This window comes from Cebus imitator, unplaced genomic scaffold (assembly GCF_001604975.1).
Source record: "Cebus imitator isolate Cc_AM_T3 unplaced genomic scaffold, Cebus_imitator-1.0 Scaffold182, whole genome shotgun sequence".
Lineage (NCBI taxonomy): Eukaryota > Metazoa > Chordata > Mammalia > Primates > Cebidae > Cebus > Cebus imitator.
Genome location: NW_016107497.1, coordinates 3,617,616 through 3,634,133, shown reverse-complemented (window position 1 = coordinate 3,634,133; position 16,518 = coordinate 3,617,616). Strand labels below are relative to the sequence as shown.

Genomic DNA, 16,518 nt, shown 5'->3' with positions numbered 1-16,518 from the left:
TCTTTTAACATATTCTTAAAAGAATAAAACACCAAAGAAGATTTAACAACTTCTGTAGACTGTTTCAATTAATGTAGTCTGTAGCATTAGCTTTTTAGAAGGCAGTTCTGTCAGTATATGGACCAATCCTGAGCTTAGTCTCTACAAAAAACTCTTTGTCTTTTCATTTGTATCTTCCCCTACAAAGCTCCATCACCCCTGCAGGATACTAGTACAATTACCCACACCCCACCCACCCAGTGATTGTTCATGTAACTAATTATTTAATCCAAGTCTGAGGCCTAATCTTTTTTTAACTGAGAGTCACATGTTTTAATTTATTTTTTTAATTTTAGAATCTAACATCTTTATTCTATTTTATTAGATTGTTGCTAAAATGTATAATGGTATGATTCTAAGACTTAGGAAAATACTACTATACTGGGATATTGAGTTCATATTTTCATGAGCTTCCTTTTTTCTCCCCTTTTTCTTTTCTTCTATGTAGGTCGAAAATTTAAAAAGTTCAATAAAGTCAGAGTTATGAGAGCACTAGATGCTGTTGCTCTCCCACAGCCAGTGGGCATTCCAAATGAAAACCAAGTCCTAAGCCAGAGATTCACTTTTTCACCAAGTCAAGACATACAGTTGATTCCACCACTGATCAACCTATTATTGAGCATTGAACCAGATGTGATCTACGCAGGGCATGACAACACAAAACCTGACACCTCCAGTTCTTTGCTGACGAGTCTTAATCAACTAGGCGAGAGGCAACTTCTTTCAGTAGTCAAGTGGTCTAAATCACTGCCAGGTAATAATAATTTTTATATACAGCATGCAATAACAAATGTACTGTGTTTGTTGTACTAGCAGATTGTTAAATGAAACACTCTATGCAGTAAATTACAACATAAAACATCATTTGATACTATTTGTTTCAGCAGTTCACAATATTTGTCTAGGACCCTAATATGTGTTACAGAAATATCAAAAAATAGGGAACACATTGAGTCTTATTGATGAGTCAGAAATTGCATACATGAAACTTATGCTAAGAAATAGCTCAGATTTATGTGTTCAACCACAGATATTACAGTAGCTCAGAAATGATAAATTGACAACTTTTTAATAAATGCCCAATTCATTTTATACCTTAATTCAACTAACCTCATTTGGCTGAAAATAAAACTGAATTTATAAACTCATATAACGAATCAAAATAGTATTCAGGGTACAGTAAGATGTCAAAAGTCAATTAAGAAAACAAAATTCCTAAACAGAAATTACTTTTAAAAACAGTAGCACACAGAGAAAAGAACCTCTAGTCAATATTCCTTTAATTTATACCCAGACAAAGGGAGTATAGCCCAGCAACAGAGAGAACTTGGATTATATCATCACGGAAGAATTTCAGTCACTTTGCTTATCAGCTATTTTTGCTCCCTCACCACAGCTCTGAAGGAGCCAAGTACTTGAAAGAAGAACAAGGATGAAATTCTCATTTGGCTAAATCTTAGACTGCAGAGCCAGGAGAATACATGTATAACAATTGTTTGTGAAGGCGTTACTCTGATCATTAGAGACAGAACTTTTTAAAAAATTATATTCTCTTCGCATCAGTAATACCCTTATACTGCTATGGACCAAATTATTTTTCTAATCTGATCAAGAATTAAACATATTATGTCCTTTTAGTCCCCAAGTAAATTCAATAGCATTTTTAGAAAAATAATTTCTTCCCAATTTGCCTTAATATGATTCTGTTATTATTCTACCTGAAAGGTTTGAAATACAATAGATGAATTGTAACTGAAAATTCAATTACATGAAACACAAAGAAAAATAGATACTTGTTTGTTGAATCTTTTAAAAAAAATACATATTGAGAAAGTTTAATAGAATTCAGTATTCTAGTGAAAATGAAGTAATTTTATAGAAAAATCAAAATGCCCAGATTCTTACTGGTTTCAGTCTCACTGAAAGGCCTTAAACAGATAATATTTTTTGAACATTCTGAATGTTTAAGATTTGTCATATAGTGGTTATCAAATCTGATAGAGCTTTAATAAATAAAAATAACCCAATAGCATTGATAAACTTTTTTTGTTTAAAAATGAATGTTTAAACATGTATTTAATTTTTCTCCATTGTTCTATTATTTGGAAAACATGATATGATTTTTGTTGACATAGTTTATATTCCTTTTGTTTGCATTTTTGGAGGTTCTTTACTGTTTAAAAAGATTCTAGCATCAGCTGGCAACGTTAGAAAATAACCAGTTATAATTGAAAATAACGTATTCACTTTGGATAAAAGCTAAGTGAGCTTTTTAACTGGAAACAGTCATCTATCAGGATTTTTTGACCCCATACAACCTCAAAAAAAGAATGAGAAAAGACTCTTACATTGAATTTGGTGGCAACTTTTTTAATGTTGTAAAATATAACTTTTGTGTAGTAAATTAAAATAATGCAACATTAGTAATACCCACACTAAGTCCACAGGCCACAAGATGCATATTTTCATGGTCTGCATTTTAGGAATAGCACTATTGAGTGAATTATGAAAATGGTCAATGAACTAGAGTGACCTCTGAGAAAGGACCTGGAGGGACACATGTATAGAAAGTAATTTAGTATCATTAGCTACTTAAAACTGATTTCAATTAATTTAAAACTTAGAGTTTTTATTCACTTATTCACTCAATAAATGTCTATTATGTACCTGCTATTTGTAATACCTAATAATTAAACAGTGGTTTAGAAAGAAAAGCTACAAGACTGGGCTTACGGTGTGAACACATTTTGATGCAGCACATCCTAGCATCTGGTCATCAGTTTTGCATGTAAAAAAAAGTTCATTTCTTTCATTCACTCATGTGTAATAAGACTAATAAATCTGTGGAAGACAGACTTTTGTTAAGTGAACTTCACTAATAAGCCAGAATGTCAACTAACTTACTCATTTACAGTGAGATACACACACACGCACGCACGCACACACATGCACATACATAATATAAATATACATAATACTTATATTGCTAGGAAACTATATTAACAGATCAGATCATTCTCTCACAATAGGAAACTGTGTTTGGGAAGTCACATTAAGATCTGATGCAGAATAACCATCGTAACAAAGGTGACAGCATATATGAAGACATGTAGGCATATATCTGTAGGTACCCTGAGAATTCTTATTGCCTGGTCAGGGCTTTCTCATTTCTCCTTTGTCTATACTCTTCCATTATCTTAGATCTGTTACAATAATGGCAGTTTATCTTATATTTCTTAAGAAATATTTCAGATATATATATATATATATATATATATATATATATATATATATATATTTTTGTTTTTTTGAGACAGGGTCTCACTTTGTTGCCCAGGCTGGACTGCAGCGGCATGATCTTGGCTAACTGCAGCCCAGACTTCTTAGGCTCAAGTTATCCTACCACCTCAGCCTCCTGATTAGCCGGGACTACAGGCATGCAACACCCTGCGCAGCTTATTTTTTTATTTTTCATTGAAATTGGGTTTCACTGTGTTGCCTAGGCTGGTCTCGAACTCCTGGGCTCAAGTGATCTGCCCACCATGGCCTCCCAAAGTGCTGGGATTACAGACATGAGCCAAAACACTCCACCCCTTTTTCTTTAATCGAGACTTGCAAGATGCTCTGGCCTTGACAGCATATTTATAAACCATTTCTTAGGATACATTGCATCTGACATTTAGCATCTATGTATGAATGATTTTACATTGGCTTTTATATGTAGCTTTAGTGGGCAGTATTTTCTTATTTGAAATATACAGCGACACAATATTTGAATTCTTTTTTTAATGAACAAGACATATTCCCTCATTAAGGAACTTTCACTCCAATGGGAGAGAGAAGATACCCAAACAACTATGGTGTTATGTTAAAGGCATGTAAGATACAGATATAATGAAAGTGGGGGCAGAAGAACATTTTTGGCTTCAAGGATTAAAGAAGACTTCAGAGACAAAATGTCAGTTCAACTACAGGAAAAACAAGACTTTGATAAATCATGAGAAGAGAAAGCATTCTAGACAGAAGGAACAGTGTGGCCGAAATAAGAAAAGCATGAGATATGTTTGGTGAATAATACATTAAACCAGCATGTTAATGGTTCTCAACTTTTTCAAGTGTGGGAGTTCATTAGTAACATCAAAAATTTTATCATACAGTCTCCCCACAGGGTAGTAATTAAAGTTTTTAGTAGCTACTGATTGAGAAAGCACATTTGTACAGATGGACAAATAGCCTCAGATACTGCTACACTAAGTACTGGCCTTCAAGAGGTTAAATCACCCAAATGTTAAGAAACCGCTGACAATAAATTTATTTTGAATTGAATAGAAAGTAAACTTAGAAGCGTAAGTTATGGGCTCATCAAGGAGGGTTTTAAAAATTAACTGTAGATGTTAGAGTTTAAATTAAAAGTACTAATGTACAATTCAGTATTATCTTTAAATTATCTTCATCCTGTACATCAGTGCCTTGCAGTGAAACTGATGTGACAGAGGGGTAGGAGGGGAAGATTTCCATTGTGCAAATTTTGTCTTGATATTTCAGTTAACTTAGTGAAAATTCATGTAGATCAGTGCTTTGACATTTTTAAACCTTGAATTTTTTAGGACATACTTTTTTGTGTGTGTCATTTCACCAGACTACTTGCAATTATTAGGATCAGAGTACTGAAACAGCACTTTGTCTCATTTTTCTGCTTTTGAAGCATGCCAAAACAACTTTTGAGTCAGTGACAGTCACTGCATCTTGACAAAGGATTTCATCTCTTTCTTCCCAAATCAAAAGAGTAAATTAAATTATTGCTCCCCCGAAAAAAATGATGAGAAATGGGAGTAGCCTACTGAGAGTAAAGGTCTTAATAAATGTGTTGATAAAAACTAAAAAACGGTTTTTCTCACAACCTATTCTACTGAAATTATGATTGCCAATGGCAATAAAACTTTTGACTTGTCAAATCACATGACTCTTTGCAGCCCTTAATGTGCTTCACATGCCTCTGGGACTACGGGCAAAGTAACTATTTCTTGCTAAAACTCTTGCTTAGTCATTTGTCCCTTCTCTTCTAGGTATATATGTTTCTCTCCTATGTACATTTCCTGATGCCTGTGTGGATTTGTTCTTCCACCCACACTATAAATTTATGTCCTGGGTTCTGTCTTTCCCAGTAATTTCTCATTCTGTATAGTCTGCATAAGCTTCAACTACCACTCCTTTTTGATGACTCCTAAGGACACATAGTGTTAGCCAGATCCTCTACTATCCTACTGGACTTTCAGCTGCTTATTACAAAGCTCCACTTACATTAACTTCTAAGTTAACATGACCTCACAAACCTAAAGCCTTTTTCAGTATCTTGAAATGGCACCTCACCCAGAATTTTTGGTATTATCCTTGGCTTACTTTCTTCATCACCCCTTACCCACTAAATTGTCAAATTCTATCAACTCTATTTATTACAGATATGATTCTTTATATACATGCTACTTCTGTTGTTACTTCCCCAGCTTAGTTTGTTTTTTTGTTTGTTTTTTAACTTGGATTCATGTTGCAGCCTCCTAATTGATCCTATTACCACCAATTTTACATGGCTCCCAAATGATCCTCTATTCTACCCCGAGAATGACCTTTCTAAAACTATTATAATCAATCATATTTTCCATTTCTGTTTCAAAATAGCATCCAAACTCCATAGCCTCAATATCCACGGGCTTTCTGTGATCCAGCTGCTGAATTGGCAGGTTACCTCTCATCATTCCTCTTCACACGACTCTAGAATCTAGTTCCCTAAATGCTGTTTGCTCAAATTTTGGCCCCCTTCTCTGGTCCATATTATTTTTCCTACCTGGCAGCCCATCTCTATCCCCACATCTTCCTTTGACTGACCTGTAACTATCTTTCAGGATTCACATCACTTGTTACTTCCCCTGGGAAGATTTTTCTGAGCTTTCCTAGACTGGGCGAGGAAACATTATACTCTCCTACGTCTTCTTTGCACTTGTCAACCATAACACTATGACTCTGAGTTACAATTGTGTTCTACTTTTCTGTCTGTCTTACAAGACTGTACAGTTAAAAGCAGAAACAGCATTTTTAGAACGCATGGACACAGGGAGGGGAACTTCACACATCGGGGCCTGTCGTGGGGTGGGGAGACTAGGGGACAGATAGCAGAGGTGGGGGGATGGGAAAAAGTAAAGAAAAAAAGGCAGACACAGCATTTTTCTAATCTTAATCCTAATTGCAAGTATAATGCTTCCTTCCAAATATTTATATTTACAGAAATTTAAATTACAGGATTGATATACAAAGAACTGTGCTACGTTAGATTGTTAGACATTAAGTTCTTAAATCATCAAACATGCTGGTGATGATACTCATTGTATTGAAGCTTCTTTGTGCTTCTCAATATTCATACTTTATGAAAGTTGATGCTTTGTGTCAGAAGGTGCTGAGATATTTAATGCTATGCCATTGTTGTAGATTATCTGTTTCATTACATGACATTTTTTACAGAAGCAAAACTTACATACTTTGTCAAAACTCTGGAATTAAGACTGGAGAACTTAGTAGGTCATGCAGGCCATCTTTTTTTTTTTTTTTTTTCCTTGAAATAGGTTCTCACTCTGTCTCCCAGGCTGGAGTGCAGTGGCATGATTATAGCTCACTGCAGCTTAGATCTCCTGGGCAGAAGCCATCCTCCTGCTTCAGCCTCCCCAGTAACTAGGACTACAGGTGTGTACCACCACAACTGGACAATTTTTTTAAATTGGTTTGTAGAGAGTGAGTTTTGGCTGATCTCAAACTTCTGGCTTCAAATGACCCTCCTGCCTTGCCTCCCAAAGCATTGGGACTACGGGCATGAGCCACCACACCCCAGCCCCAGGCCATCTCTTTTCTGTAGACTTTCTGTTAATTTTTTAAGCTAAAATTGGACAGCTGTAACAGGGCTTTTGTCAGAAATTATCAGGTCAACTCACTTAAAAGGAAAAGAGTGTTTTGTTTTTTAAACATTTGTTAAACACAATTAGTGATCATTCATCACTTCTGTATGTGGAGGTTTTTCATTTTGGTCACCTCAAATGTACTAAGTTTAACTGATCATTATCATCATTGGGAATTTGATCTCAGTGTTCCCATCTTTGTTTCAGTATAAAGTAATGAATGATATTACAGTTACTAAGGAAAAACTAGCATTTCTATACTAGGTGTGTTCAAGTCAATTTAACATTGTACATTTATCACAGATAAGCACTGTAAAAGGTAGAGTAAATAAAGGTTATTTTCTGAGTTCCATTCCATTTCGTCAAACAGAAATGCAGTTTCTGTTATAAATATTGGTAATTTTATAAATTTTAAGTTATTTTAATAAGATTTGCCGATGTTGTAATAAAATAAAAGCCTGGATTTCTAGACATTAATAACCTCAGAATGCGAAAACAAAGAAAAAAGCAACAAGACAAAAACAAAAACTAAGAGTAGGATAAAGTTAATGTAAACATCCAAATGTAGACAGGATCCATTTTTGGATATAGAGCAATTTAATTGTTATATAGTTTTGTAAAATCTTTAAAACTACTCAAAAGTTAACATAAAACAAAAGCCTGAAGTGAAAAATTATAGCAAAGTCAAATATTTAAATATTATAAATATTTTTTAGAAAGTTATAAAATTCACCAAGAAAGAAGGAGAATAATAAAGGTATTCCTGGATATTATAGTGAACACTTGGTTAATGTTTTAAGACATCTGATTAATGAAAAGTAACTTTTTATGAGCCTGCCCTTTTATATGAAATATATAATTTGTTATATATAACAACATACTTAAAGTGTATATTCTGGAAAATATATATTCCAGAATGAACACATAATTTATCTTTAAAATTTCTTCAACATTATTAACATTTATACTTTAGTTATTATAGGTTCTATAATATATAAAATCCCTCCTTTTTTTTATGCCATTGTGCTTTAATATTAGAGACTTCCCATCAGACTGGTGGATTTCATACTAGTATTACTCCAATGAGCAATTCTGTTGCATTGATAGACTAATAATAAATATCTGTGTAGTATTCTACAATGTGCATAATTATCCCATTTGTCTCATAGCAACTCACTGAGTTAGTTATCATTATCATTGTGATTTTACTTATGAAGAACTTTAGATGCAATGATAATAAATGACGTTTCCAAAGTGGCTGTTCGTAAGTGGTAGAGCCAGGACTGGAACTTGGGTCTTCTGTCCTGAATTCCTTCCAACTTGTTGAGTCAGATCAGCAATAGGGAGGTTTATATGTGCCTCCCTTTAGAAAGTCTTCCTTTTCAAAAATCAAGACCATTTCATTGATCTCTTGTCAGATGATTCTAAATTTTATCACAAAATTACACATTTTTGTAGTCTCTTAAATATCTGACTTACAAGCAGCATTGATGTATTAGATTTATTGTGTAAAGCTTTATAATTTTCCAAAGTTAATATGTAGACCTATACTTGAAGAGGCATATTTAAGTCATATGCAAATAAAATAAAGAATTACAAAAACTGCATGCCAGATCTTTTTGACTGGTTATTTAGAGAGTCTTTCTGCACCCGAGTAAACCAGGATTCTTGCATGCCAACAATAAAAATCAACTACGTTAATTATGAAAGAAACAACAACAATGAAAATCCTATTAAAAACAAAAGAAAAATTAAAAAAAAAAATAATTTACTGAGAGGACACCAGGAATTCACTGAATAGAAGCTAGAGGACAAGCTTAGAACATGGGCAGAAGCCAAGGCACCTCTGGAGGGCTGAAAAGCGAGCATCACAAATCTTCCCATTGGATCTCATTTTCTGGACACCGCCACCGTCAAGAATAATCATATCTTTGTCTTTGCTTTACTATTTTCTGATTCAAATTCCTGTTAGTATATGTTCCATGGCCTAAACCTATGCCCAAGCCCAGAGAAGGAGAAGCTTTACCCAGGTTTCTCAGTGGGAAAGTAGGAAAATAGGGAACTTGTTCTCACAAAACTACAACCAATGGGGAACTCTGTTCACACAGAGAAAGGAAGGAGGGAAGCAAAGTAGGATGGTATTAGGGAGCAGGGAATAAGAGGAAAGGAAAGAGGGAGGGAGGGAGGAGAGGTGGAAGGGAGTGAGGGAGAGAGGGAAGAAAGACGGCGGGGGGGAAAGGTTAGTTAGACACTGAAGAGCATACCTTCTTAGTAAAAGGGAAAAGCTCACTATGGCATCTCTAATTATGAATGTGCATTCGAGTTGTTTTTGGTCTTATTGAGGTTAAGCAGTTCTAAGAAGAGAAAAGCAATCTTTCTATTATTCACATGAAGATGGGACAATCGAAGTGTATGAAGATAAGAGCCTTCTTTGTTGCTACCTACCTTGACATGATTAACATTATCAGGAAATAAATTTATTTTGCTCTTGATAGCTAATGAATTAAGTTTTGCTTTGGTTTTACTTTTGAAGCAGATTATTTGTAAGTGAACATCAGTGGATTTTTAGAGAAAATAGATGTTTTTAAAATAGCTTTATAGAAGGCGATTGATATTCTCAGCAAAAGTTTTTCTCGATACATTTAATTTAAAAAATGATCCATTTTCATTGTTTTAGCTATACTCAGATACAGATAACTTTCAAATTTATATTAATATTTTTAGCCCAGATATCTCTTCATACTTCTAATTTCTATTTCCAGCTGATATCAGGATGTTGACCCCTCAATCTTATTCAGAACTATTTTCTCCCTAGCAAGTTTCTTCTCCTTTATCTCAGCAATGCTGTTATCATCATCTACCATTCAAGAAAAGTACGTAAATGTACTTGATTCCTTCTTCCCATCTACCTATAATCACTTGACAAATGTCTTTGATTTTTCCCTTTAAATATTTTTCTGATGTACTCTGTCCTCTTAATTCTAACGTGTTGACTTGACTCACTTCAAGTTTTTACCATCTCTCCTCTGGGCTTTGACAGTATCTCCCAACTGTTCTAACTCCAGACTTATTCCCTTGAATCCACCTACCACATAGCTAAAATGGATCTATCTACAATGCAAGGCTCTGTAACTCCCATTGCTCCTTAACTGACGTGCAAGATCTTGCATGATCTGACCCCATCCTACATCTCCAAATATATCTTTGCTTCTCCCACCTTTAAGTTATTCATTGTTGTGCTGGTGATCTTCCCTTGACAATTGGGAAGACATGGAGAGACTCCTGATGATTAAATCAAGATTCATTTGCTCTTTTCCTGCCGTCTTCCTTCTGCCACCAACACCAGAGAACAGCCTAAAAGATGTTGAAAGACCAAAGCATACACACCCCCACACACACATACACACAGACAGAGAGAGAGAGAGAGAGAGATTGATTCTAAATCTCTTAAGCAACATGGAAGTTTAAAACAAGACTGGATTAAGTTTCAGAGAATGGAAGTGACCTGACAACTTTGGAATCTACCCAAGACATAGTTAAGGGTTGTTAGAAGAAAATTAGATACTACACAACCGAAAGCAGTGTTTTACAAAGTAAGATCAGTTTATGTTTAAAAAGAACTGAGATTTTAAAAAATGATTATTTCATTCAGGCATTATCTTTTTTTTTCTAGGAAATTTTTCCTGACTTGCCTCCCGATTAACTAATGCACCCCCTTTAGCACTCATGTGCTTGTCTTTCCTTTTGAGTTGTGACCTTCTTTGGAGGCTAGGATTGAGTCGTAGTCATCTTCATAACTGCAGCATTTTTATATAGTGCCTGGCACATGAATGATTCTCATTAAATGGGTGTTGCATGAATGAGTGATGGATAATGGATTCACTTAGCAAATTCCCAGAAATGCAAAATCTGGGACTAATTTTTAAGTGACTTCCAAAGTTGCTGATAATTTAGGCTGTATTATTTATTAATGTTTTCTGATTTTCAGCATAAAATACACTGAGATTGAAAACATTATCCCTACTTATACCTATTTTTGAATTTATATGTATTTTCAATATTTTTGACATAATTCGGTGATTATTATGGGTCACTGTATTTTTACATTTGTTTTGTAGGTTTTCGAACTTTACATATTGATGACCAGATAACTCTCATTCAGTATTCTTGGATGAGCTTAATGGTGTTTGGTCTAGGATGGAGATCCTACAAACACGTCAGTGGGCAGATGCTGTATTTTGCACCTGATCTAATATTAAATGAGTAAGTAGTAACTTTTGTTGTTTTTGTTACTATAAGTATACATATAAGATAATTTTGAAAGTTATATTTTAATAAATGATCACATATTTGGTGTTCTTGATATGATGATATTAATAATATGTCATTTTACTACAATTTGATATTTGGAGCTTTTTCCTCTTGTTTCAAAATATATTATAGTTGTATCAAATCCAATTTTTTTACATATCAAGAATGTATTAAGAAATATATTTAAAGATAAATGTTTCATTTATCAATTTAAAATTTTGTAGCTTAGTACTAATGACAATAATAAAATAAATAAATATTTTTGTTATTGACTTACGTTCAAAAAGTAAAAACATCTTTCTTCCTACCGGACAAATTACACTGGTAAGTTATTTTAAAAATTGATAGGTAAATATTGCAATTTGCTTTATCATATTTAAATAACTATAATTAATTTTCTACATATAATCTTTAACTGAATAAGAATTTTTTCATGATAATATTTATATTGTTCTAATGGTGAATGCTGACTTAGAAGTATATAACAGTAACTTATATAAGTCTTCACAATTTTTAGATAATTTTCATGTTTCATTACATTTTATCCAATAATTCCTTGAAATAAGGAATCAGCATCCTTCATTTTACAGTTTAGGAAATTGAGTCTCTGAAGAATTATATAATCTGCCAAATAATTTGAATTACAGTGAGATTCTTATCTCTTTTGAGTAAGTAAACATATAATTTAATTATTCTTGTTAGTTTCATTTGACTAATCTGGACATTATAAAACAACACACAGTTGAGAAAATATCTTAATTAAATTTTCTCAACCTTCAGCACTTGTGTTTAACCTTGTCAATTAATTAATGCTCGCCAATGTTCTCTTTTACTCTTTTCTGTATCATTGTATATTTCCCTAGAAACATTCAAAATATGGTAAGCTCTGTGAACTGAATTCTCCTATTTAATTGCACACATTATATAATTATATGTTTTCATAGAAAATAATTTGTAAGTAAATAAAAACATTTCTGAGCATTCTTTACCTCCACCTTCTTAACTCGTATACCTCTGCTGTGTTTTCTTGGTTTAGGTATTTAAAGTGTGATAATAAAAATGAGAAACAATGTTAATCTTGGTCAGTGTGTATTTCATATAATTTTCTAATGTTAAGATTTCTTAACCTCAAAAATTCAGTATTGTGAAAATTGTAAAAGACATTTAAAATTCCAATTATTGAATTTGTTTGTTAAAAGTAGTAGTCATACTCAGTAATATGTAAGGTAATTACCAAAATCATATTTCCTGATAAATTACCTAAACTGGCTAAGACACTATTTTTTTTTCTGTTGCTTTTTCTTGTGTGTATTGTGTCTGGTGCAAGACAGCGGATGAAAGAATCATCATTCTACTCATTATGCCTTACCATGTGGCAGATCCCACAGGAGTTTGTCAAGCTTCAAGTTAGCCAAGAAGAGTTCCTCTGTATGAAAGTTTTGTTACTTCTTAATACAAGTGAGTGAGTTCAAGTAACTTAATACAAGATATTTAGTTTCTTAATTCATTATAAAGGTGCAAATGATAATATGATTACATAGTTATATATGAGGTAGAAATCTTAGATTATAAGTATAAAGAAGAAATACCCAATATATTGTTATAGACATTAATAAAATTGCTTGATTTTTTCATCTTTTACTACCATATAATACTAAAATAGCTTCATCAATTTCTTTTTATTTTAGATAAAAGATGATTATCTAAAAGATGATTACTCTTTCATATTCACCTAATTAAGTACTATAGTCATGTGCCACATAACAATATTTTGGTCAGCAACAGATCACATATACAATGGTTCCCTAAGATTATAATGGAGCTGAAAAATTATCATCACCTACTCACATTGTAGCCATCATAACATCATAGTATAATGTGTCAATCACATGTTTGTGGTGATACTGATGTAAATAAACCTACTGTGCTGCCAGTCCCATAAAGTATAGCATATACAATTTATGTATAGTACATAGTACTTGGTAGTGATAATAATTCTTACTTGTTTATGTATTTACTATGCTATACTTTTCTGTTGTTAGAGTCACTACTTCTACTTATTTAAAAAAAAAAAAAAAAGTTAACTGCAAAACAGCTTCAGGCAGGTCTATTCGAAGGAATTCCAGAAAAATGCATTGTTGTCCTAGGAGATGACCGCTCCATGTGTATTTCCAGGAGTTCTGGTCCAGCCTGAGCAATATGTGAGACCCTGTCTCTAAAAAGAGAAAGCTGTACAATGTGTTTTTATTTTAAACTAAATGTTATTACAAAAGAGCCAAAAAGTTAAAAAAAAAAAAAACTAGAGTTTATAAAGTTACAGTAAGCTAAGGCTAATTTATTATTTAAAAAAACATTTTTATAAATATAGCATAGTTCTAAATGTATGTTGTTTATAAAGCCTATCATAGTGCATAGTAATGTCCTAGGCCTTCACATTCTCTCACCACTCACTCACTGACTCACCCAGAGCAACCTCCATTCCTGCAAGCTCCGTTCATGTTAGGTCCCCTATGCAAGTGTCCCACTTTTTATCTTTTATATTGTATTTTTACTATGCCTCTTCTATGTTTAGATACACAAACACTTACCATTGTGTTATAGTTGCCTACAGTATTCAGTATTCACATGCTGTACAGGCTCATAGCCTAAGCATAGCCTAGGTGTATAGTATGCTATATAATCTAGGTTTGTGTGAGTACACTCTGAGAATCACACAATGATGAAATCGCCTAAGGACACATTTCTCAGAATATATCCCCATCATTAAGTGATACATGACTGCAATTAATACTGCATAAGCACAAACCATACTGTCCTCTACCACCACTCTCACCCCCATCCCCAAAGTATTTACTACATAAAATACATAATTGTTTAGAATTATTTTTATCAAGATAGATGAGTTGTTAAAACATATAACTATAAAGAACAGCACCTTAACGTAATAGTGTTGTTTTTTTTTTTTTTTTTTTAACCACAGACACAGTCCAGTGAATTAGCAAGAAACACCCAGGCTCCTTCTAGCCAGTGGCTCCACCCTTTCCTAGTGACTTGCAAACCTCTATTGGACATGACTAGAAATGAGCACTGAGTGAGAGAGGTTTTGAGGGCTAGGTCTGAAACTATCATACATCACTTTCACCCACATGCCATGGCACTTCAGCTGCAGGAAAGGCTGGGACATACAGCCTAGCTATTAGCCCAGAAGAAAGAGGAAATGATGTTTTATAAAGCATTGCATTGATTACCAGAAGGACAGGTAAATATCCATTCCACTTTTTCTTATATGCAAGGAACACACTCACCTCTGCCTCAGTGGATCCCCCAGGGCCTGGGTGGGAAAAGTTTAAAGAAAAAGAAACAGCAACTACTTTGACCCTTGCATAGGCAGGATTAGCCCTCGAATGTACAAACTGATGCTTCCTTGATTCACTATGATTTGTATGAGAGCCAAAGGGAACTAAAATGTCAGGTAGAGGGTAAGCCTAAGGTCTTTCTCAGCAACATCTTTACAGGGACTTCTTTCTGGAGGCACACATCTCAAATGGCTGGGGAGTGCAGATCAGGAGGAAGGGCAGGAGAGCTAAACCCTGAAATGGAAGCCTTCCTCATGGAATCTATGCAAATACAGGGACCAATACATTGCCCATGTCCCCACTCTTGAGAACTCCATTTGGAAGAGGGATTTCAAGCCTAATTTGGTGACAGAACATAGAGTGGACAAAGGAAATTCACATGGAACTGGCCCAGAGAGTCAACTGGAATACATTTAATAATAAAGTAATTAGCTCCTGCCCTTCTTTGCATGATAGTAATGAATCCTGTACACTTAGGTCACGGATAGTCCTAGAACTCCCAAACTGGCTTATATCCTTAATAAATATCTGTATTTATGGATAGGCAACATTATGCTAGGGAATTAACAATGGAATTAATCAACAGGGAGGCTCTGCTCATTGTTATCACTTAGAAACTTAGAAACTTAGGTGATCACTAGAGCAGTGCTAAGAAAAGGAAGTGAGATTCATGCAGCTTCTACTCACATACCATAGAGAGTAAGGTTTTTAGCCACTTCCCACTTCACAAAAAGGAAGAAAAAGAAACTAGTTAATGAATAATACTTATGCTTTCCACAATGCTAATCAAGATTCTAATGAGATTTGGGGAGGAGAGGGTGAACTTGACAAACCTATTGAAAAATTCATCTTTAAAACTAGAAGAATAAATAAGCTTTATAAAAATATGCAGGGAATTAGAAAGCTGCTATAATCAATACAGCATGGGAGAAGAGATATACTGAACTTTTGGGCAAGTCAGATAAGTATACATAAGACCATGAATACTATAATGGAAACCACAAATCAATGAGTATGAAACAAATAAATGTTAAGAAAAATGGTTTTATATTTGGAAAAAACCAGTTTGGGTATGTAGCTCAAATTATATTCTTAAATAAGTAACAAATAATTGAGTTAAATGTAAACACTCAAATAATTAAAAAACAAGCTAGAAGAAATATAAATTCTCTTCAATCTCAAATAGAAAATACCTTTTATAAAATAAATACAAGGAGAAGACTGGCAAAGGAAAACTTTGATGATTTTGCATTTATGAACTTAAACCTCTTATTTGCCATTAAAAATGAAAATATAAACTTCCAGGAATAGACAGTAGGTTGAACAAACTTTGTTACCATTGTTCTCTCCAAAATTACACTTAAGGCCAAATGCCGTGGTTCGCATTTCTAATCACACTTTGGAAGGTCAAGCTGGGCTAATGGCTTGAGTCCAGGAGTTTGAGACTGGCATGGGCAACTTGCAAAAACCCTTCTCTAGAAAAAAAAAATACAAAAAATTAGCCAGGCATAGTGGCAAGTGCCTGTAGTTCCAGGTAGTCGGGAAGTTAAGGTGGGAGGATCATCTCAACCCAGGAAGTCGAGGCTGCAGTGAGCCATGATTGCACCACCGCACTCCTGCCGGGGTGACTGAGTGAGGCCCTATTCCCAAAAACAAAAACAAAAATGACGCTAAAATCTTAGTAAAGGGATTGACTCTGAAAAAAATAAAGAAAAAATAACTTTACATTTATGTTTATGGCCGAGGGAAATATAGGGATTGGTTGGTAACCTTAAAGAGAGCTGTGAAGTTTTAAAATGTCTGCTCTTTGAAGTAGCTCCAGAAAATTAGTATAACCTCTATGGAAGACCATATGGAGATTTTGGAAAAAA

General features: G+C 33.9%; 1 protein-coding gene across 1 annotated transcript in view; it reads left to right on the top strand.

Moving 5' to 3' along the window:
* The window catches only part of PGR (progesterone receptor), an 81,316-nt gene that overhangs the window by 48,136 nt on the left and 16,662 nt on the right, over positions 1-16,518 (top strand). The window contains exons 4-6 of the mRNA XM_017545921.2: positions 488-793; positions 11,099-11,243; positions 12,619-12,749. Of these exons, the coding sequence (XP_017401410.1) occupies positions 488-793; positions 11,099-11,243; positions 12,619-12,749 (582 nt within the window). The remainder of the gene's footprint in view (positions 1-487; positions 794-11,098; positions 11,244-12,618; positions 12,750-16,518) is intronic.